This window comes from Sinohyriopsis cumingii, unplaced genomic scaffold (genome assembly GCF_028554795.1).
Source record: "Sinohyriopsis cumingii isolate HCF-2022 unplaced genomic scaffold, ASM2855479v2 utg001944l, whole genome shotgun sequence".
Lineage (NCBI taxonomy): Eukaryota > Metazoa > Mollusca > Bivalvia > Unionida > Unionidae > Sinohyriopsis > Sinohyriopsis cumingii.
In genome coordinates, this window is record NW_028316088.1 from 42,529 (window position 1) to 65,999 (window position 23,471).

Below are 23,471 nucleotides of genomic sequence, written 5' to 3' on the forward strand. Positions count from 1 at the left end.
GCCATTGTGTATCATCATCATTCAGGATAAGCTTTCTGAGAAAATTCATTACAAATATTTGAAAGTTCATGAGACATTTCATAAGTGTATGTGAGAAAATTCATTACAAATATTTGAAAGTTTATGAGACATTTCATAAGTATATGTGAGAAAATTCATTACAAATATCTGAAAGTTCACGAGACATTTCATAAGTGTATGTGAGAAAATTCATTACAAATATCTGAAAGTTCATGAGACATTTCATAAGTGTATGTGAGAAAATTCATTACAAATATCTGAAAGTTCATGAGACATTTCATAAGTATATGAAAGAAAATTCTTTACAAATATCTGAAAATTCATGAGACATTTCATAAGTGTATGAGAGAAAATTCTTTACAAATATCTGAAAGTTCATCAGACATTTCATAAGTGTATGTGAGAAAATTCATTACAAATATCTGAAAGTTCATGAGACATTTCATAAGTGTATGAGAGAAAATTCTTTACAAATATCTGAAAGTTCATCAGACATTTCATAAGTGTATGTGAGAAAATTCATTACAAATATCTGAAAGTTCATGAGACATTTCATAAGTATATGAAAGAAAATTCTTTACAAATATCTGAAAGTTCATGAGACATTTCATAAGTGTATGAGTAACTTCATTACAAATATATGAAAGTTCATAAGACATTTCATAAATGTGAGAAAATTCATTACATATATCTGAAAGTTCATGAGACATTTCATAAGTGTATGTGAGAAAATTCATTATAAATATCTGAAAGTTCATGAGACATTTCATAAATATATGAGAGAAAATTCTTTACAAATATCTGAAAGTTCACAAGACATTTCATAAGTATATGTGAGAAAATTTATTATAAATATCGGGAAGTTCATGAGACATTTCATAAGTATATGTGAGAAAATGAATAAGAGTTGTTGCGTTTCTTATGAATCATATTCATTCTTAACCTAGAAAATATTGATGAATCAATTCATGAGTAAATATGAGAAACTTCTTGACAATATTCATGAGTAATAATGAGACAGTTCATGAACAAATATGAAAACGATGCATGATATGAGTCATAAGATATGTCATGACTTATAAGTAAATTACATGTACTGTTGAACGCATTCCCAAGAAAGAAGTGAGATGATGAGACAGATGATTTTATGTATTAGAGAAAATGAGTAAACATGAGTCAATGCTGAGAGAAGCATAAAATATTACTAGATCAATTAGTCAATAGTAAAATGAGTCAATTATTGAGTTAAGTCTGCAGATACTTCCCTATGAACGGATAACATAATCTCTCCTTTTGGCAAGAATTTGGCTGCATGAAGTTAGACACCAAGACATTCTTCTTGAGACATTTTTAAAGAATTTCTAGGTAATTATGATGCAATTTATTTAAATTGGACAATTGTTTGGCATGATATTAGATGACTGGGCATGATTAGAAGACATTATATTATTTTAAGCATAATGTAAAAATTCATATACCATTTGAACAGCAGTAACTAAGCCTAACATAAATATTTTGAAACCAGACACGTCATGAATGACAGACAATATTATAAATGATAAATATTGAAAGAATAATACCAATTGCATGATCGAAATTGCATATAATAATATTATTAAGGAAAGACATTTCCATCATTCTAGTTGCAACTTTGAGTTTATAACTGCAAAATAAATCCTTTCTTCAACTCCCACCAGATGAAGATGTTGGAAATATCATGCAATGCACATGTTTACAGAGTCACCATTTAGCAATGACTTTTTTCCAACCAGTTTGACAAAATAAATTTCTTCAGATTATAATGCTCAGATATTGATTTCCATTTGTTGTACATTTGATAAAATTTTGGCATTTTGAAAGGTTGAGCCCTAACAGTAACTACATGAGAAATCGACTGGTACAGGTAAAACCCGTTATAATGTGATTTGTTATAATAGATTCATTATAATACGATTCCACTTATAATATGATGGCAGCATGACTCCCATTATTTCACTACAGGTGGCCTCTCTTTTTAACATCCTAAATACATGCTCTCGGAAAAGGTGATTATTTGTTTCCCTCGCTGATTTGTAATCTCAACACTGTGTTTAATGATGCCTTAACTTCCGAATTTTCCAAAACAAATGATATATGATCAAGAGGTTAGTTAAAACTGATCACATTGAAATTTGAATGCACATTTTCTGTGGTGAATGTTTTTGAAAAATTTGTGAACATGATCCCGCTTATGTCACAATGTTATTCTTTGGACCTGGAGGACTGCATCATAATGGGTTTTACATGTACTCTTCTTCCAAGGGCAGTATCATTGCCACGATTTATGAGAGACCCATATGGAAGTTTGAAGCACATACTAAGTTTTTAAATTATATCAAGTAATTTTGATTTTAAAAATTAATTCTACCAAATTAAAGCAGAAAAAAATAAACCTTTAGACCAAGTACTTCAAAGCCAAACTATCAACATTACTTGACTATCTGGGGCATTTCGGTTTTTAGTGTTCTCTCATAAGATCTCAGCATGATTTATTAACAGCACCATAACATACTGAGCTTTGCAAAAATTAGGACAGGTTTGATATTTGCTGGAAAGAGGTGTAAAGAGGTTGAAATTTTGGATACAGAAAGCTCATTTTTTTACCCCTCTGCATGTCAGGATAAAATACCAAATCTCAAGTTTACATCAAATACCAAATCTCAAGTTTACATCAAAATACAGTTTCCCATCATTAATTCAAGACAATTTGGTCAAGTGATATAATTTTGCATTTCATTTTTTAATGTGTGAGATGTCGTCTTCCATGCAGTAGTGTAGAAGTACAGGATGGAGACCCATATTGCGAGAGACTCCTCTACAAATGACACATATGCAAACTGCTCCATTTAAAATCACAAAATTAACCCTTTTCACTGAAAAACAGATAAAATATTGAAAAGTTGGGGTCTAAAAAAGGACAGTATGCACAACAATGTAATGTTATTTTGTCCAACTGGTTACAGTTAAGTTAAAAACATTTATAAACAAACAAGGGCATGCATTAATGAGCCAGCAAAAGATCACAAACTAACCATATGGGTAGCTAATGATGCAAGAAGGAACATAGATGAATAATGCATAATGTTGTCTTGGTCCTCGTTTGGAACCAGTATTCTATTAAAGCACCAATTTTTATTGCAATTAAATAAGATGCTGACCTACCATGTGGATGCACTTATGATAACAAATTTAACAAAAATAACGTAAAAATTTGGTATATACCAGTTCATGACTAAGATGGCAAAATAAAAAAAAATATGGGATTATATTATTTCTTCTAATATTTTAAGCAGGCTTTTTATTTCGTTATTTGGATGAAATCTGGATGATTTGTAACTATCGCTTTCTTTAACAATATACTTATAATATCTGCAATCAAAGAAATACTGACTGGAACCCTCCCAAGCTAGAAAAAAATAAATAACCAAAACCCCAAAAAACAAAACAAACAATTAATAAGTCTGTAGAACTTCGCGTATAATTTGGTTTAATTATCATATCAAATTGAATCTATAAGCAAAAACAAACAGGTTCAAGAATGTAAGATTTATTTATCGTGATGTATTATTATAGGAATATACAAATTTATTGGATGAGTTTCGAAGCTAATTAACCAAATTCTCTTCTATTGTCACTGAAGAATATTTTGAATAATTTTTATTTTAAAAGTTGCTACTGATGCTGCAAATTTGATTTTTGCTTGTTTTTCCAAATTAATTCCTCATGATCTATCCTGAAAAGTTGTTTTCTCTTTAATCTGAACTGTAACTATCCAAGTTTATAGATGTCAACTGTTCTAAACAAAATCAGTACTAAAAGTCTGAATCATTGATTGTAAATAATTCAATAAAATCAGTGTGCAAGCATGATTATCTTGATACTGAAAACCCAGAAAAAATCCACCTATAAAATAAACTTTTTTTTAGCTTTATTTAGTAAAAGTCAAGGAATCAAAACATTGATCAATTATTTACACAAATATTCCTGGGTTACATGCTACAATGAGCTTCTAAATACAACATTCATTATACATCTAGCTTCTAACACAAGGACTTACCATCCTGTTGATAATCCAAAAAGGGCTCTTCAAAATGGAGATAAAAAAAACTACTTTGCATTTAAATATTACATTAATAAACTTTCAATAAAATTATGCTGTTCTGTGTCATAATAATAATACAATGGAATGGACTTCAATTAGAAGTTTATTTTCCAATATAGCAAATAACATAAATCAGTTCGAGGCTGAATAATTCTAGAATTATGTATACATATTTGCTCTTTTTCATGAAATGCTGTTTAAAGAAAACATGTAACATTCATCTGAATTCAATCATTACAACGTGTATTGAATTGCTTTTACTTTAAGGATGAAATTGATCTAGGGGCCCCAGATTTTTGACAGGTTTTACACTCTTGCCTTTAGAGATCACAGATCACTGACATCTCACCTTGGTTCATGTAGGTTTGAGTCTTGGGCATAGACCACTCTGATACCCAGGCATAGACCACTCTGGTACCCAGGCATAGATTACTCTGATACCCAGGCATAGACCACTCTGATACCCAGGCACAGACCACTCTGATACCCAGGCAAAGACCAGGAATGCTCACTGTGATTGTTAAGGTAATTATAATGAGCTACTTTGGAAAGAGTTCTTTAGATGTTTTCTAATTTTTGTAAGAACAGCTATAATAATGGCCACTAGATGGCAGAGTGTCATTATTTTTAAAAAAAAATATTAAAATCTTTCACGCTAGAGTGCTTTTTGTCAAATTTAAGTAAATTATGTTCAGTTTATTTTTGAGAAAAAAGCATTGAAATGCTTTTCCTGTTTTATAAATTAAGGCTATGTTTTGTAAGCTCAATTAAAATCACTTTTATACATTTGAATGGACCAATTCCCAGGATGCTTTCTGTCAAGTGGAAGATATGTGAAGTGGTGTTTGAGATGAAAGCTGTCTTTTTCTGATTTAGCAACTACAGAAATATTTGATGGTGAATCAGCAAAATTTAGTGCAAATGTGAAAGGCCTTTATTGCCTGAACTTTCTGTAAAATTTAGTGCAAATGTGAAAGGCCTTTATTGCCTGAACTTTCTGTAAAATTTAGTGCAAATGTGAAAGGCCTTTATTGCCTGAACTTTCTGTAAAACTTAGTGCAAATGTGAAGGGCATTCATTGCCTGAACTTTCTGTACAATTTAGTGCAAATGTGAAAGGCCTTTATTGCCTGAACTTCTGAAAAAAAAACTGTGCAAATGTGAAGGGCCTTCATTGCCTGAACTTTCTGTAAAATTTAGTGCAAATGTAAAAGGCCTTTATTGCCTGAACTTTCCATAAAATTTACTGCAAATGTGAAAGGCATTCATTGCCTGAACTTTCTGTAAAATTTAGTGCAAATGTGAAAAACCTTTAGTGCCTGAACTTTCTGTAAAATTTAGTGCAAATGTGAAAGGCATTCATTGCCTGAACTTTCTGTAAAATTTAGTGCAAATGTGAAATACCTTTATTGCCTGAACTTTCTGTAAAATTTAGTGCAAATGTGAAATACCTTTATTGCCTGAACTTTCTGTAATATTTAGTGCAAATGTGAAGGGCCTTTATTGCCTGAACTTTCTGTAAAATTTGTGCAAATGTGAAAGGCCTTTATTGCCTGAACTTTCTGTAAAATTTAGTGCAAATGTGAAAGGCCTTTATTGCCTAAACTTTCTGTAAAATTTAGTGCAAATGTGAAAGGCCTTTATTGCTTGAACTTTCTGTAAAATTTAGTGAAATTCTTTTCAGGAGATTCTAAGAATTGGCTTGATTTTTAAAACAAATTTTTAGTGCAGGTACCTAAGTATAACTATTAACAGAAAAACCAAAAAGTAAAAACAGAACAAAAAGAAAGAATCTTTCCCCCCTCCGAAAACCAAATCTCACTCGGAATGTATATGACCAGATGATTAGGGTATGGGCAGAATTCCTACTTTTCAGAAAGTTGTCATAGAAAACAGAATTCAAAGAAAAAAGTTGTAATATCATAATTATGTGTCTTTGATAACATGTCTTAAATACATGTCTCTCATATACATGCAGCAAAATCAGCCTACTACAGTATTAATATCATGGAAAGTTCCAGCTGCAAAGAGCTCTTCGAGATTACTAACAAGCTAATGTGAAGGAACAAATCAACACCACTGCCAACTACCTTCTCTCCAGTCGACCTTCCGGACATGTTTGCAAATTTCTTCCATGACAAAGTACAAACCATTAGAGATAAGCTTGACACCACAATTTCAACTGACTCATCATCACCATACAGTTGGGATACAGAATTTCAGCGGCAACCATTAGCAGCATTTGAACCTGTCTCTATGGATTTCGTACGTACAATCCTGATGAAGGGTGCACCAAAGTCATGTGAACTTGATCCAATTCCAACATCACTGCTGTCTGAGTGCTTAGATCCAGTATTGCCTTCACTAACTGATGTTATTAATACCTCTCTCTCATCCGGGGAATTCCCATCATTTTTCAAAACTGCCATTGTAAAGCCTGTGCTGAAGAAACCAACACTAGACCATAACGATTTAAAGAACTACCACCCAGTTTCTAATCTCCCATTCATATAGAAAATCTTAGAAAAGGTTGTTCTATCCCAGCTTGTTTTTCATCTAAATTCAAACCGTCTTTTTAGCAATGTACAATCTGCATATCGCCCTTGCCACAGTACTGAAACTACTCTTCTAAAAGTAGTTAATGACATTCTCTCTGCATTGGATAGCGGAAAGATTACAGTCCTCACCCTCCTTGATTTGTCTGCAGCATTTGACACAATAGACCATGATATATTACTTCACCGTCTCCAGCATGTATTTGGCATTCATGATACAGCCTTACTGTGGTTCAAGTCCTACTTGGTCAACAGGACACAAATTGTATCTGCAAATGGAATACACTGCAGCCCAGTTGATTTATGTTGTGGTGTTCCACAGGGGTCTGTTCTTGGACCTGTTCTCTTCATTCTGTACACTCAGTCGCTCTCAAGTGTCATAGATCATCATCCAGTGTCTCACCAATTGTATGCTGATGACACCCAAATATACACATCTTGCCACCCAACTGAAGTTGATGCTACCATCCAAGATGTAGAGAGGTGCATTTCTGATGTGAAATCATGGATGACATAACAAGCTGCAGATGAATGATGATAAAACTGAGGCCATTTTGATCACAACACAAAGACTTTCTCATTCACATCCTTTACCTCAAACAATAAATATCAGCAACGCCAACATTAAATTCACACAATCAGTACAAAACCTAGGTGTTACTCTGGACAGTACTCTCACATTGCACCAACATGTCATGAACATATATGCAAGGCTGCATATCTAGAGCTGAGATGCATCAGCTCAATTCGCAAATATCTTTCAGCTGAAGCCACTAAAACACTTGTGTGTTCATTAGTACTTTCAAGACTGGACTATTGTAACTCAATTCTGTCTGGTTCATTTCAATATCTACTCCAGAAACTTCAAAAAGTACAAAACACAGCTGCTCGGATCATACTTAGAGTACCACGATCAGAGCACACCTCCCCGCTGCTCTGTACCCTACACTGGCTATCCATTCGATCCTGAATCAAACACAAAATTTGTTCTCTGTGCTACGTTTCACTGTCGGACTCTAGTCCAACATACCTATCCGACCTCACCCATGTGTACACACCAGCAAGATACTTACGCTCCTCTTCTGACAATCATATACTCATTATTCCCACTATGAAAACAAAGTCATATGAACAGCGTTCTTTTGCATACTAGGGCCCAGAAATGTGGAATGAATTGCCCACTTAACTTAGACACAAAGACACATTCAAGAGGGCTCTCAAAACTCACTTATTTCGACTGCAAGAACAAACTTAAAGACCTAATAATGCTTCCTACCTGAAATATTCTCAGCATGCTTTTTATTTTTTAATGTTTTTCTAATTTCATGGTGTTTGTTTCTGTAATAATATTATTATATGTCTTTTATCTTATAGGTGTTGTCTAATGTTGTAAAGCGCTTAGAGCTTCTAAAGATTAGGCGCTATACAAAGTCCTCATTATTATTATTATTATTACATGTGTCTGAAAGAAGGATGAATAATATTAATAAACTGATGAAAAATGGTGTTAGTAAAACCATGTTACATCCATGTATTTGATGAGTTTCTGAGCACTTTTCGTCCTTTCATCAAGTCAATATCATTAATCATAGGACTAATAATACTGATAGCATGGAGAATCAGGATAAGATAGTACATTAAACTGGATCAAATGGACAAACCTACATTGTGAGATATTAATAATCATGTACCTTTTTATTATCATTAGCAAATTGCAACATGCCTCTGCATATGTGCAATTTTAATTAAAAATGTTTTAATTCTTTTCTATTTGCATCTCTTAACAAAGAAATTCACAGAATATTGTGAGAATTATTTAAGCAATTACTTTAATGATTATTTTCTACTGAAGTTCTATATTATTTGAAGTATTACACAGAGAATGTCAGACTATATCAAGGGAGGGGACCATTCTGAGTACATGTACTCTAAAGGTTAGAGTGAGTTATGTCCCTTAACATCTTTTTCAAGTCTTAAAGGCCAATAGAGCTACATGTATATAAAAGTGACAGGAACACAAGCTATTCTTAGGAACTGAAGAGTAAACAGCATGCCATAAGTTTAGGAGGGATTATATTTTACCCTTGTTAATCTAGATGGCAATTTTTCCTAACTGAATTTTAATCCAGTGCAAATAATATCAGTGATGTGTGTTTCGTTGTTTTCGTTTATATGAAGGAAATATTAGGATGTATATAGCTATGATGACAGGATTTTTTATTTAAAATATAAAACCTTTAAACTGATAAGGCATATCATGGGTACATACATGTAATGATCTCGTCCTAGATGTATGCATATTTATTTAAATGTATTGTGCTTATATGAACCAACAATACAATAAATTATTACCAGCAAATCTTTATCAAAACATCATAGTGTATGCTACAAAGTGTAACATGGGGTCAGATGTCTTATGCAGAAAAGGATCTTTAAAAGAATTTCTTCAAAATTTAACATCTTATTAACAGGATTTCTTTGATAGATAGCTAGGAAATATATTTCAGTATATTTTTACCTGGTTGACTTTCACATTGATGTCCTGTATAACAGGACCTTTTGCTTGCTGGTTTCTCATCTAGGTTACAGGGGGCACCTGACTTTGAGCTGCAGATCACTTTTCTCTTTTGTGTTCCATGATCACAAAACCCAGAACACTGAAACAAATCCATGGTTAATCAGAATTAAAATGTAAAAATTATAGCAAATATTTTCAAATTTTATTTAATATGCATACCTATTTTAAATTCAAGCTGCAGTCCTAGGCTTAAAAGAAACTGTTCCTGAATGGTAAAGATAATGTAAGCTTGATTAATACTATATTCATTGTAAATAAATTTCTTTGTAATCACTACTATACTGATGCAAGCAATGAAAGAATATTTAATTTGTTACTTTAACAAATTGAAGTCAACATGTGAAATATCACATGACACACTTAATATGATGTGTGATAGAAAACAGTTGTGACCCTGACCTTGGTCCAAGGTCCTGCCAACCAAACTGGACAGGGGCCTAGGTCACATGATCTTTCACTTTCTGGCCTGTCACCATTGCAATAACTGTCCTTGACCTGCCTCTGACCTTGACCTTGTTGTGTGTCTACACAGGCCACCTTGCGATGCTGCAAACCTGCAGCACATGTGGTACTGCACCCACTCCATTTCAACATCAACCACCTGTAAAATAGACCTAAAATGTTAGACAGGGAAATGCATTGATACAGGGACAACATCATAGTCACATTCTACATGCATCATAAACTACTAATGTTGTTTCTATGACTGAATAATTGTTCAAATAAGTTTCACATTGATACCAATCCTAGGAACCTGTAGTAATATAACTCAAATAATGAATGCATTGCATCTATCAGCATGGTGGAAAGCATATTATAAAGCCTTGTGTAATTCAGTCTAGCACTATAAGAATAGCTGTGAGACAGACTGTTATACATAAAACATTATAATTAAAAGTACTGCATCTAGAAGAAAAAAATCACTGTAGTATTTTTGAGACTAATTGTTAGAAAGGATATTGCTGAAATTCAAATTTATTGGTTCAAAACGCTGTAATAAAATAAAATAGTTGTTGAGCTGCAAATCACAGTAAATAAACATGTGTTATATTTACTCAGAAATTCGAGAACTACTGACAGTTGATGATATTTTTGCATAAATGGTATCCTTCAAACTTTATTACTGTGAATACCAATAATTTATTGGTTATTCATAAGAAACCATCTGAATCTCCTAAATTGCAAGCAAATATCAGACAAGAAGGCAGGGACCCACGTACCAAGACAAGAAGGCCAGGACAAGAATACTAACAGTAAAGAGGGCCAGGGCCTGAATACCAACAGACAAGAAGGCCAGGGCCTGAACACAATGGATACAAAAGCCAGGACCAGACTACGGAACAGAAAAGAAGGCTAGGATCTGAATATATATATAAAAACAAGAAGGTCAGGGCCTAAATACTAACAGACATGAAGGCCAGGGCCTGAATACCAACAGACATGAAGACCAGGGCCTGAAAACAGCAGACAAGAAGGCAAGGACCAGATTACCAATAGTCAAGAAGGCCAGACCAGAATACCAACAGACAATAAGGCTGGAACTTGAGTACCAAAACAAGAAGGCCAGGACCAGAATACAAACAGACAAGAAGGCCAGGGCCTGAAATCAACTGACAAAAAGGACAGGACCAGAATGCAATCAGAAAAGAAGGATAGGATCTGAATAGATATAGACAAGGTCAGGGCCTGAATACCAACAGACAAGAATGTTAGGGTCTGAATACTAAAAGACAAGAATGCCAGGGCCTCAGTACCAACACACAAGAAGGTCAGGGCCTGAATACCAACAGACAAGAAAGCCAAGGCCTGAATACCAACAGACAAGAAGGCCTTTACCTTAATACCAACAGACAAGAAGGCCTGGGCCTGAATACCAACAAAAGAGATTTTCTGGTGGCAGCTGTGGGATTTGGGATAAAGTTGTGATATTTATATATTGTGATGATAATAGTTTCAAAGAAGTTGGACGATTCAACATGACAACTGGAAGTGAAATGCACCCTCCTGGAAGCAAAAACTTCCTTGGAGGTTTGTTTCATGCATCAGAACATTTATCAGATGAAGAAAATCTATTTGTTTGTTTTAGTTCTTTACGATCTGTTGCTGTTACTGGTAGGATATAAGTTGAACATGGAATAGAGTATGTTTTAAATAACACAGGGCACTTCTGCTTCCTAAAAGTGGGTCAGTGACAAACATTTCTTTGTCTCAACCAGACACAATGATACCTGAACTGCATTTTCAGTTAAAAAATAACTGATTGAAATCTCAACTCTCAAGGGCAAATTAAAATGATCATGATTTGTTATGAGTTCCTAGCCATTTGAGTCATGAATACATAGCTTAGTATGCTTGATTAACCAAAGCAGAACCTTACAAAACCCTTCTAACTCACCCCCACCCCAACTGTGGTTTCACTAAGCTGAAAACTTGATATCATTTTTGTAAACTTTCCAGTGGTGTAGTACATACTCTTGAACAGCACTAATTAGCAGACAAAACTGATTAGACAAAAATAATCATTCTACATTGCAACTGAAAAAAGGAAAAACTGATGTGTGATTTACTATAAATAAATCATCTGTTACAATGGCCATGGAAGGGAGCACAAACAATGTGGTTACTGATACACCGAAAAGTACAAGAAGAGTATCAACACTGAGAGTGATTATCAATTCATTATGATTTCTACTCAGTATGAGAGTACAAATTTTGATGCAAATATACATGCATTCAGTGCCAGGTCTGAAGATTTGGGGTTCACGATAATAATTAAGGTGGTGGCACCAGATGGCAAAAGTTTTTAAAGTTATGATTGAAACACCTCTTAAGTTCCATAGAGGGTAATTAGTTCACAGACTGATAGCTTTGTCAAAACCATGGACACCCTCATCACTGAGAAACTTGAAAAATTAAGCTGAACCATGGATCAATTTTTAAGAGCATGTTTGATTGAGAGCTCCAGTGAAGTCAAAGATAAGAGAGAGAGAGAGACAGAGATGCAAAGGTAAAACAGATCATGGAGGTTGGCACTAGAAAAGAGCAGTTTAATATTTCTCCAGCTTGAAATAAGGAGATTATTAAGGCAAATATTTATGATGGTTCACAGTCATTCTTGACTATATGACACATGTTGAGCACTGTGGAACAAAATCAAGAAGGGGTTGCAAATTGCGCTTGGCATGCTTAAGGAAGAATGCCCTCTAAGCCTTGATGGATCCTCAAGTCCTGCATAGTCAATTCAAGTTTGGGAAGTTAAAAGCTTCTCTGGAAGCTTGCTTTGCACCTGACAACCAGGATGCAGAGAATAAGCTGCTCCTTTGATGCTGTTTCAGAAGAATGAATGAAATACCTCCTGGACTAAAGTAAACCATATAAAGGTGTGAAGAAGTGAATGACAATGGTAAAATAGTAATAAGAAAACTAGAATGAAAGTAGAGCTATATATGGTGCAAAACAAGAAAACGAGTGAGGAACGTAGAGAAAAAGAAGCCTATCAGCACCAATAGGTACCATGATACAAGGCAATAAAAGCCAACTGCTGGAATTGTAATCATTTGGGCCATTACCAATGTTAGTGTACCAAGCATTTAAGCAAAGATGGAAGAAGAGCAACTAGTGTAAAGGAGGCATTAAGAAAACAAAACACACAGGAAACCCCAAGCCTGTAAGTTGTGTGAATGAAAACCTATGATTGTATACACAATGTTTAGTTAATGGAATAGAGCTTGCTCTGCTAGCAGACACAGGTGCTGCTGTTTCTATCATCAGCAGACAGTGGAAAGAAACACTTTGTCAATGATTCAGTGCATTCAGTCACAAGACTAGCACTCATGGTCAAGCCAAGTTCTTGATTGCTTGGAAATGCATCAAAAGACCACATGCTTTTGTCATAGCTGACATTAAGTCTGATGGAATTTTGGGGCTAGATTGTTTTAACTGTGTATAAGTGAGACATTAGCATTACTTAATTTACACTGTGGATAAGAGACTTAAGTTTCAATGCTATTTTGCTGGATCCTTGGGTTGTCATCATATTATTTTGGCTCAGATCATCAGGGTATCGACAAGAAGGACATCATCAAGTAGTTTTGTAAAATGGATCCTGCCTAAAGTTCTTAGCATGAGGAATTATGGGGCATGTTTTAGGCATATGGGTTTAGCAGTTTGAGATACCAATAAATTTTGTATTGGGTATTTTGTTCATCTTTTGTATTGGGTATTTTGTTTGTCTTTTGTATTGCATAGTGTGAAGTACTAATATTCAGCTTGGAAAAACTTTTCTGAGGAATCATACAGACATAAAATAAGAAAAACATGCCACTGTAAAATTATTTAGAGTTTTGTGATGTGTGTTCATTAAGTAATTAGTGAAAAATCATTTGTAGTGTCTACATGTTTAAGGACCTTTAAGCTGACATAGATTGTTGTTTTGAGGTACTTGGAAATAGCGTCAGCATGGACTGTCAAATTCAGATTCACACAGGATTTGATTGATTGCTCATTAGTGAGACCTCTTGCATTTAACTAAATATGTGTGTATGTGTGCATATCTCCAGTGCACTAGTCTTCTTCAGTTTAGCCATTATTAATAAAAGCAAGATTACAACAATTTTAGCATACTTAGAGTTTTGATATATATTCTGTGTTGAGCAGGTGAGCACCCAGCATTTCCAAGAAATAGGTTCTTGCTGCCATGTAATCATTGTTTTATTATATTATGTCTGCACTGCATTATGTGCATATGTGTGTGTGAATGTGTATTTGTGTGTGTCCTAATGACCACACATTATGAAAACAATACATTTATTTTTCGTCAACTGAACCAGTTCTGACAGTTGATACAATGTACTTTTTATGGCACAGGTGCTTGTGATGGGCATTCTTTTAGCTGAGGGAAAATGAAGGACCTGACGAAAACCACTTACACTGGTAAGGCCTGCTACAACTTTCCAATCAACATGCCAGAATCTGAGATTGAACCAGGGATCATAAAGATGTAGAGTTAATGCAGTATATCTGCAACATCCAGAAGAGGAGGCAGTATCATATGGTAATAAAGATAGAATAGGTAGGAATTACCAAGATGGAAAATTACCTGTATTGACACTCTGGTAATATGCAAGGTCGTGGTTGAGGGTGAGGATTGGTCTTGAGGTCACAGAGATGGTCAGGCCTCGACTTTCCTGTTGCTTTTTCTATGCACACCACTACAGCCAACTGAGTTCCTGTCTGAAATACATCACAACCATAACCTGCATGTCTACAACTGATTCTGTACCTAACGTTTATCTGTAACGTGCCTTTAGATATCATATTGCAATCACTGATTTGTTGGAAAGTATCTAATAAAAAAAATATGCATTCTGAAAAATGTCTTTATCTATATACACATTTTTCTTTAATATCAGTAAATTCCAACTTACTTTTTTGTGTCTGTGCATGTGTATGTGTGTGAGAGAGAGAGAGTGAGAGAGAGATCATTCAGCAAATAAGGGTTTTTGCCAGGCAGCTGGAATATATAAAGATGTATGCTACTATGATAGTTGTCTGTAAAAGTTATGCAGATACCATTTACTTTTCATCAAACTTCACATTGGTTAAAGCCTGAGCCTACACCTCCATCAGCTTGTATCCCCCTAAAAATGCATCAGTGATATAAAAAATGTGCAAAAGTTACTCTTTTCGTTTACTGATTATAATTTCTAACTTGATTGTCACTAAGCTGTAGCCTAATACTGTCACAGTCTTCGTGATTCAAACCTAATGGAAATGCAACACTAAAATGGCATCCATATTTGCATAGGCAAGTATGCGTTGTTCGTATAACAGGATTGATGTAGTTCAGTGTTCCCTATGATTTGGATAAATCCGTAAATTTCCCTAACATTGAGATGTATGGGTATATATTTTTCCTTTTATTCTTTTTTTTGGAAATATTAGTATCAGACATTTCATACACTGGATGCAGATGACAAAATGTAAACAAGAATGGCATGAGGGGGTTACAAGCTGCTGGGGGAGGGGGGTATGCTGAAACTATAGAATGTCAAACGTTTTGTGATTAGGTGTAAAAGTACTACCAAAAACAACTATATAAACATCAATTTCTATATTTTTTGACATATTGATTCAATTTTATGTACAAAAGGTGTCGTGGAAGTCCGCGCCATGTTGTTTTTAAATTACTACACTTTCCGTAGAAAGCTATTCCCTGAAAATAAACAAGGCAAATAAACTTAAGTTCGAGAGGACGTACTATAAGGTTTCGAACACCTCATCAAAAATAATTTCCTTTTAAAGCTGATAAATTCAAGGTCTAAAGGGGTTTTGATGTCATTCCCATTTCCTGTACTCACACCGCAGGTTGCCGAGCAAGCCTTCCACTGGATATCCCATCTGAATAGTTCAACATTCTTTTCAGGACTTGATACTACATAAGGCAGATCTTGCATCTTCTGGGTGCAGGTTTCTCCATTTCCGCCACAAACTCCGCAAATGTCGTCTGTTTTTCTTGATCCTACAACGCCATCACAACCAACTCTCTGAAATCAGAATATAGGTACATGTTGATAAAAAGTTTCCTTTATTGATTTTGAAGGCAAGAACCGAATATAAATGTTCAAACCCCGTAGATATTCAACCAGTATTACAATATCCTCCTGGTAAGGTACTTTGCCTGTTATCTCAAGTCATTTTGGCGTTCTTTCCATTACGGGTTTTTAAGACGGACAAAACATACATTCTCTCCATGTGTGAAGTTACAGCACAATACAAAAACGCTGAAGGTGACAAGTAATATACTTTTATCGCACAAACTGGTGGAGGGGTGGGGTATACAAATGCCCTATGAAGGTAAATTTCTTCATCAGTAAGTCTGGCTGAGGAAAGGGAAGTGCCTGAACCAAGACAGTGATCGGTATAGATGAACAGGTCCGTATTTACAATCCGTCACAAATGAGGAGAGAAAACAAAAATAGAACCAAAACAAATTCCACCGTCGATTTATTACCATCATTATCTTGCACATTACCCTTCAAGCTTCACTTGTAAAACAACGAGATAAGAGTATGTAACAATATTTAAAGACAAAAAGCTGATTGATATAAGAAGCCTCTATCTACAAGGCGTTTTGTCGTAGATGAAACTTCTCCAAAAAGATGTCCAGCTTGTACAGGCCTATCCTCATGAATACATGATTATTGTTTTATTGGTTTAATTTTATTATTAATTCATTTGTATTAATTATTATCAATCGTTCCCAAGACAAATTTTTAAAAAAAAATTTAAATGTGGACAAAATCTGCGAAATTCTGACTCCTTATAAGTATCCATTTAAAAAAATCTTCAAACTCACCCTACATCTTCCGCTGACGCATACGCCTCGGTTCTGTGCACCACACGCTGTACCATTTATTACGACGGGTTGAATTTTGAGGATGACACCGGTCTCTGTGGTACGGCAGTACAGCGCGCAAGGCTCTGTGGGGACATGGTGTGGCACCCACTGATAGTAGTTCCCGTGCAGCGAAACATTGTTGTAAGACGTGCACTGGGACGTTCTTAAGTCAGTTTCTTGTTCGTCACAAGGCTGTAGCAAAATTACCACAAGTATACTTAATGGAAATCGTATGCAAAATATTGCAATTATGATACCGAAACTTTTTTCAAAATGGCATTATGAAACAAAAACACGTGTAAAATATATATGCAGTCGAAATAAAAATACGTATAATATCTATATATAAACGAGAAACAATAAAACAAGTTTGTCTCTAAGCACCGAACATAACACAAGACAAACATCACCCCCCTCCCCTCCGGAGTTTTAAATGAAGAACGCATTTATTACCCATTTGGTGCAGTCTTTATCTTCTAAACGGTATTCCAAGTCTGAAGACTAAACCAATATGGTATCGAAGCATATCGCATTTTGCTGACATCATAGAAAATATCATTCGTGAACATAAACGCGAGACAGAAGTACAAACAAGGAGCAAATGGCTGTTTCTAACAACATAACAAAATTTGTAAAACAAATATTAAAAAGAAAAAACATTTGGAAAACATGTAAATGTTCCGTCGAAACAGTGTTGCAAGAAAATCCTTATGTTACATGCTTGTCATTTGTTAGGATCCTATCTTGTTGATGGTGAAGTGATGAAATAAATAAGTATGTCAGCAAGACACAAAATATAAAGTACGTAAATCTCTTGTACATCTTACCGGTAAATTAATATAAAAAAGTAACTCTTACGGTATTGACCATAGAGTGCATTGTGCTAGTTACTCCCCTTGCTTTAAAAGCATGATATTCGTGCCCGAGAACATACAAGAGAGCTGAAGGAACGATGATACCTTTGAAGCAAATTTTAATCTAAGGCTCGGGACGTTCACAATCAATATTATATTTAATGAATAAAGAATAGACCACACAATTAAAAACGCACGTGGCTTGTTCTTCAAAAACAAGTTAAATTACAATGCTAGTATGACACTGAAGCAAGAAATTACATATTCACTTTTAAATTAGACCATGACCAGTCGTTGTTGTAAAAATGACTTCTAATTTTTTTTACATAGACCCAGATCTAACGGCGCATTATGCGATGGCAGATATGGGTATGTTCAGTTTTCAGCTGGACTGGACTTATAAGCGAGCCTGGACTTGAATATAAAATCCATTGTTTTGACTGACCGAAATTGAAATCTTACTTAAAAGTGACCAACCAAATTTAGTATGTCTAAAATTAACTTTAAGACCTGTGTGGGTGAAACAGAGATATGTGACTCCCAAAATATTTAGATAAAAAGAAACTTTAGTCGTCGATGCTGGCGGCTTTATGGAAAACCCTATTACATTTACGCACCCCACCCCATTGATAACATGCAAACAGATGAGCAAAACACCTGGAGTAGTCTCATATTTTTGTATTTTAATCATGTAATGAGGCGTATTATCAAGGACATAAATACACACGGTCTTGTCGATAACTACCTTTGATATCGCCCCCTTTTGTGGTCAGATGCGAGGTTGCGTTGTTTTTGTATTGCACTGTGCAATTCAGGACCCGACTGATGAATGATTTTGCAGATTTTTCTATCAGTCATTAAAACTTAAGCAATTTGGAGGAAAAATCTAAATTTTCCAATCACAGGGTAGGACAGTCTCAATTAATCTCTTTACATCGATGGGAGTTATTTATCATATTATCTCACTACACCGTCGACTTTTTTACTTCAGTTTCCATGACAAAACTTCAGGAGACAACATCTTTGTCGAGTAATCTGCAAATCAGTTACAAAAGTCCAACCAATTTCCATTCAATCTAACTACATCTATTCCAAACTCACCTACCTACTCGCCCAATTACACTGCATTACTCTCCCCACTACACCTCCCTAATTACCCAACTTCACCCATCTACTCACCCAACTACACCTCCCTCAAACACAAACGAATTTCGGATGCGGAAGGTCGCGGTTTCTAACCCCGGACGAGTCATACAAAAGACTCTTTAAAAAAATGACGCTAACAGCTTCATCGCTAAGCGTTTAGCATTAACAGGTCATTGTTAGGACTGGTCGGCCTGGTGTCAGGATAATGTGACTCGGTGGGTCATACAGCTACTTGTCTGCGGCATGATGCCACAGTGCGAGACATAACTATAAACTGCCACAATGCAGACATTGTAGCGATATGACCGAAACTTTATTAAAGCTACGTTAAAAATACATATCACACACACACACACACACACACACACACACACACACACACACACGAATTTAACAAAATGCAGTGGCGATTCAATTTAGCCAGTCTCGTTCGTTTCTGAAATGACATGAAATAATAAAGGTACATACCTGAGTATTGCAGAGTCTGAACCGTATGCTGCCACCTTTGCAGTCCTTGGTGTCTCCTTCACATGTCCTCGTCCTATTGGCGAGACCCACCCCACAGGGTCTCGAACACTCCTCATACGGACCCCACTCACTCCAGGCAGCATCACCGGGGTTTGGGGCCAGCTAAAATAATAACAAGCAAACAAAATTATCATATAGGTAAATATTTTTTAGAAGGTTTTATTGACATATGATACATACTCGTGATACAATTTTTCAGCCATAAGACAAAAAATGAATATATTTTCTGACAATTAATTTTTTCACTTTAAAATGAAGATAAAGAATTAAGAAAATGGAGAATAGTAAAAGAAACATTGTTTACATACATATTTTAAAGAGAACATATCGCATTATATGTGGCAACATTATCATTACTAAAAGATAGGAGAGTTTACAAATATCGGCATACTCATTCACACAAACATATGCACATATATCAACATTCACATATACACCCAACCCTATATAAGCATATATATGTATGCATACCCATATACGCACATATTTCCTAAAACGCAGTGTATGACCTTATTAAATGTTTGTACAATGAAAACCATTGTCAGACGTTTCCTATGTATAGGTTCTATATGCGCTATATTTGTCCACAATGACTTTAAACGCAACGATCTTTTTGAACTGAGGCAAACTTGGGCTGCCTCTATTAAATCTACATTCATAAACATATTATTTTGCATATATAATATGAGATTATAATCAGCTTGAGTTTTGTCTTTAAATCCAAAGGATAATTTATGTTTATGAATTCTACGTTATTTGTATCACTACATTTAATTTGCATCCATTGCAAAATAGCATTTTAAAAATCTTTAAAATATGACTCAGGAAGGATAAGAGATTTGGGATATTTCTGATTCTTTCGAGAAATGCTTTCGTAGTCAAAATTTTCTGTGATAATTTCGACATCATCTATCTAAAAAAAAATTACATTTTGAAGTTTAATAAGGACATTTACAAAAAATTGTCCGTCGTCATGTTCTAAAATGGCTTATTTAAAATTGTATTTTCTTCATGAAGTTGGTACGTCATTTTTTCCAGTCAGTTTTTCATATATACTTCTAAATCCTTTTACTTCTTGTGATCTGCTCCTGAGGCAGCCCAAAGTGTATGATGCCTAATCGAAGGCGACTTGGATATCGGCCAGATGGAACATATGGAGCTAATCAGACTGACCACACAAACGAATTGTTCTGCAACTTGAGAAATATCTGCAGTTTTAGGGGATTTGAGAGGGGAATGGACTTTGGCGGCTTTAAAGCGAAATATGCTGGCAGAGAAGGCAAAAAAAAACATTTTTCTTTTTTTTTGCCGTTTTCGTAGCTATGCAGTGTTACTTCACACCATCAATATATAAATACCCTACACGCATTTTTCTTTTGTAAGCGCATACTTTATGGTATAAAATGAATGTGCACAAAATAATGTAACTGAAATGAAATATGAACAAAACATTGTTTAGAAATCTTCTCGCTCTTTGCAGGATAGTTACTTGTGTATACATCAAATTTGCTAATGACCACTCCACGCACACGCCCATCAGTGAAAAATATGCTTAGCCTGGTCTATCTCACAAGTTTTACTGACGAATACTTCTGCAATCTGCAGTAGTGAAATGTTCAGGTCGTATATGCCCATAAATATCACATCAGTATATAAAACGTATTTCATTATTAAGCATTATAATATCGGAATTTCCACACAGCTACGAAATATGCTCTAATCTGTGTTGGTCCAGTACGTAGTTCAACAACGATAATAATAATAATAATAACACAACAACAACTGTGAAAGAACAAAAGAACCCCCCCCCCCAACATAGTGCATATCAACAACTACAACAGTATTGAACATTTCTAGTATTCAGTAAAACAATTACTTCCGTTGTCGCTTTTCGCTCGAATGACACAAACATGTTCGAACCATCTAATTAACTCAAGATTCGTTACTCAATTACCATATATACTCGCTTGTCGTGTCTTGGTTTCTTTTTTAAATTTCGACCGAGGTCAGAGCTGAATTATAAATGCAGAATACATTATGGTTGATGCTTTGCTTTCTATAGAAGACGAGAGAGAGAGAGAGAGAGAGAGAGAGAGAGTCCATCAGATGCACATTATAAATTACTCGAGAATCTTAATGTGTTGCTTTACAAAGAAATATCTCAAATCAACTGTCGCACAGTAGTCACAGTTATGAAGAACATTTTTTTTTCTCTTATGTATGTTGATTGTTTTATTTCAGTATACAGATAACAGCATTCATATAAATTAACAAATACAAACTGGTTTAAAACTAATACACGTGTTCAATATCTAAACACGCACATGCGACTTAGACCAGAGGCGCCAATAGCCTAACGAGATATTTTTTTTATAAAAACATCAGAGACCCGAATTGACAGGCTGGGAATCTAAACAGCAAGCCTTTCAGAAAGGAAATTTTAGTTCTAATAAGAAAACTCAAATGGAGGAGGATGAAATGTACGGTGTTGCATTTTTCAGTTTCAGCCGATGTTGGAACTAGAATAACCTTTTAATGTTAAGCGTCCTTGCTTCTAGGTATCATATTTGTAGTCCTTAACATTCCGCTATTAACAAACAAGTAAGTAACAAGCGAACCTCGCCTCTCATTTTTCTGCATTTCAAATTTGCAGTGTTTAACTTTTCGTTCGTTCGATCGAGAGAGAGAGAGATTTCACCATAAATAAAAGATTTGATGTTACCAGATGTTACAATCTGTGCTTTAATTTTTTTTTCTTCTTTTTTTTTTGTTGTCAATGCATCAAAGCTACAAAGTAACTACACTGGACAACAAATTTTTACAAAAGTCATGTTACTGAAATAAAATTAGTCAATTCTTATCAATTTTTATGTGCTGAACACGAATATGACAGTCAAATTGCAAAATTGGCTCTAGTTTTTTTGTAATCTGCAAGAAATTAATGTTTACATAACGAAATGCATTCCAATAGTAAAAGGTCAACTGTAATAGCCTACCTATAAAAAATCAAGTCATTGACTACATCTTAGATTTCTTCGCCTGTCTCTTGTACAGCTGTTCGGGAGCATCTCTGAGGAGTGTCCAGCAGTAGTCAGCCAGCATTGTAGTGGACCATTTTCCCTGGTATCTTTGTTCCATTGTTGCGATATCTTGATGAAAACGTTCGCCGTGTTCATCACTAACAATACCACAGTTGCTAGGAAAGAAATCCAAATGGGAATGAAGGAAGTGAATCTTTAGAGACATATTGCAGCCAAGTTTCTTATACTTCATCAACATGTCTTCTACTAGTTCCTTATAGTTTTCTGCCCTAACATTTCCGAGGAAGTTTGTAGAAACTAGGCGAAAAGCATTCCATGCTTGTTTCGCGTCACCTTCCAGCAAGTTGTTGAACCGGTCATCTTTGAAAAGCTCTCGAATCTGAGGACCCACAAAAACTCCCTCTTTAATCTTTGCTTCGCTGAGTCGAGGGAATTTTTCATGCAGGTATCGGAATGCTGGCAAAGTCCGGTCAATGGCTTTCACGAAGTTCTTCATCAAACCTAGTTTGATGTGAAGGGGTGGTAGCAAGATTTTCTGAGCCTCAACCAGAGCTGGGTGTTGGATATTCTTCTCTCCAATGGCTACATTCTGCCTGTGAGTCCATTCCTTCCTCATGTAGTGCATTTCCCTTGCTCGGCTATCCCACTCGCATAAGAAACACATGTATTTTGTGTATCCTTGCTGCAGTCCCATTAAAAGGGCAACTACCTTCAAATCACCACAGTACTTGTTATACTCAATGGAATTCAGTAGCTGCCTTAAGTTATCGTATGTCTCTTTTATGTGGACAGCATACGCTACTGGAATAGATGGAAGAATGTTTCCATTGTGCAAAAGCACAGCCTTGAGACTCAGTTTCGAAGAGTCCACAAATAGTCTCCATTCTTGTGGGTCATGAGTGATTTTTAAAGCATTCATGAGGCCCTCAATATCGGAACAGAATATCAGATTACTTTCCTTTCTGAAGAAAGGCTCCAATTGCTGGTGGCGCTTTCGATATGCAGTAATTGTGACATCTTCTTCTAGAAGATTCCATTGTTGGAGTCTTGATCCTAGCAATTCTGCCTTGTTCTTTGATAAGTCCAAATCACGAATCAGGTCATTTAGTTCTTCCTGTGTTATTCTGTGTGGGGTTGATGATGCACCACAGTGAAAATCTGGATCACTGCATGCTGATGGACCAGGAGAAGAACAGGTCGACTCACCTT

The 23,471-nt window shown here is 35.2% G+C and overlaps 1 protein-coding gene across 9 annotated transcripts in view; it reads right to left on the bottom strand.

The window, feature by feature from the left end:
- Positions 1-23,471, bottom strand: part of LOC149771334 (protein madd-4-like) — a 243,736-nt gene that overhangs the window by 17,792 nt on the left and 202,473 nt on the right. For 8 of the 9 annotated variants that reach the window (XM_089948612.1, XM_089948609.1, XM_089948611.1 and 5 more), the window contains 7 exons: positions 19,162-19,323; positions 16,652-16,885; positions 15,654-15,839; positions 14,393-14,526; positions 9,694-9,895; positions 9,235-9,373; positions 4,118-4,144 (listed from right to left, as the gene is read on the bottom strand). In XM_089948612.1, the coding sequence (XP_089804738.1) occupies positions 4,118-4,144; positions 9,235-9,373; positions 9,694-9,895; positions 14,393-14,526; positions 15,654-15,839; positions 16,652-16,885; positions 19,162-19,323 (1,084 nt within the window). The remainder of the gene's footprint in view (positions 1-4,117; positions 4,145-9,234; positions 9,374-9,693; positions 9,896-14,392; positions 14,527-15,653; positions 15,840-16,651; positions 16,886-19,161; positions 19,324-23,471) is intronic. The other variant, XM_089948617.1, reaches the window with a different exon arrangement.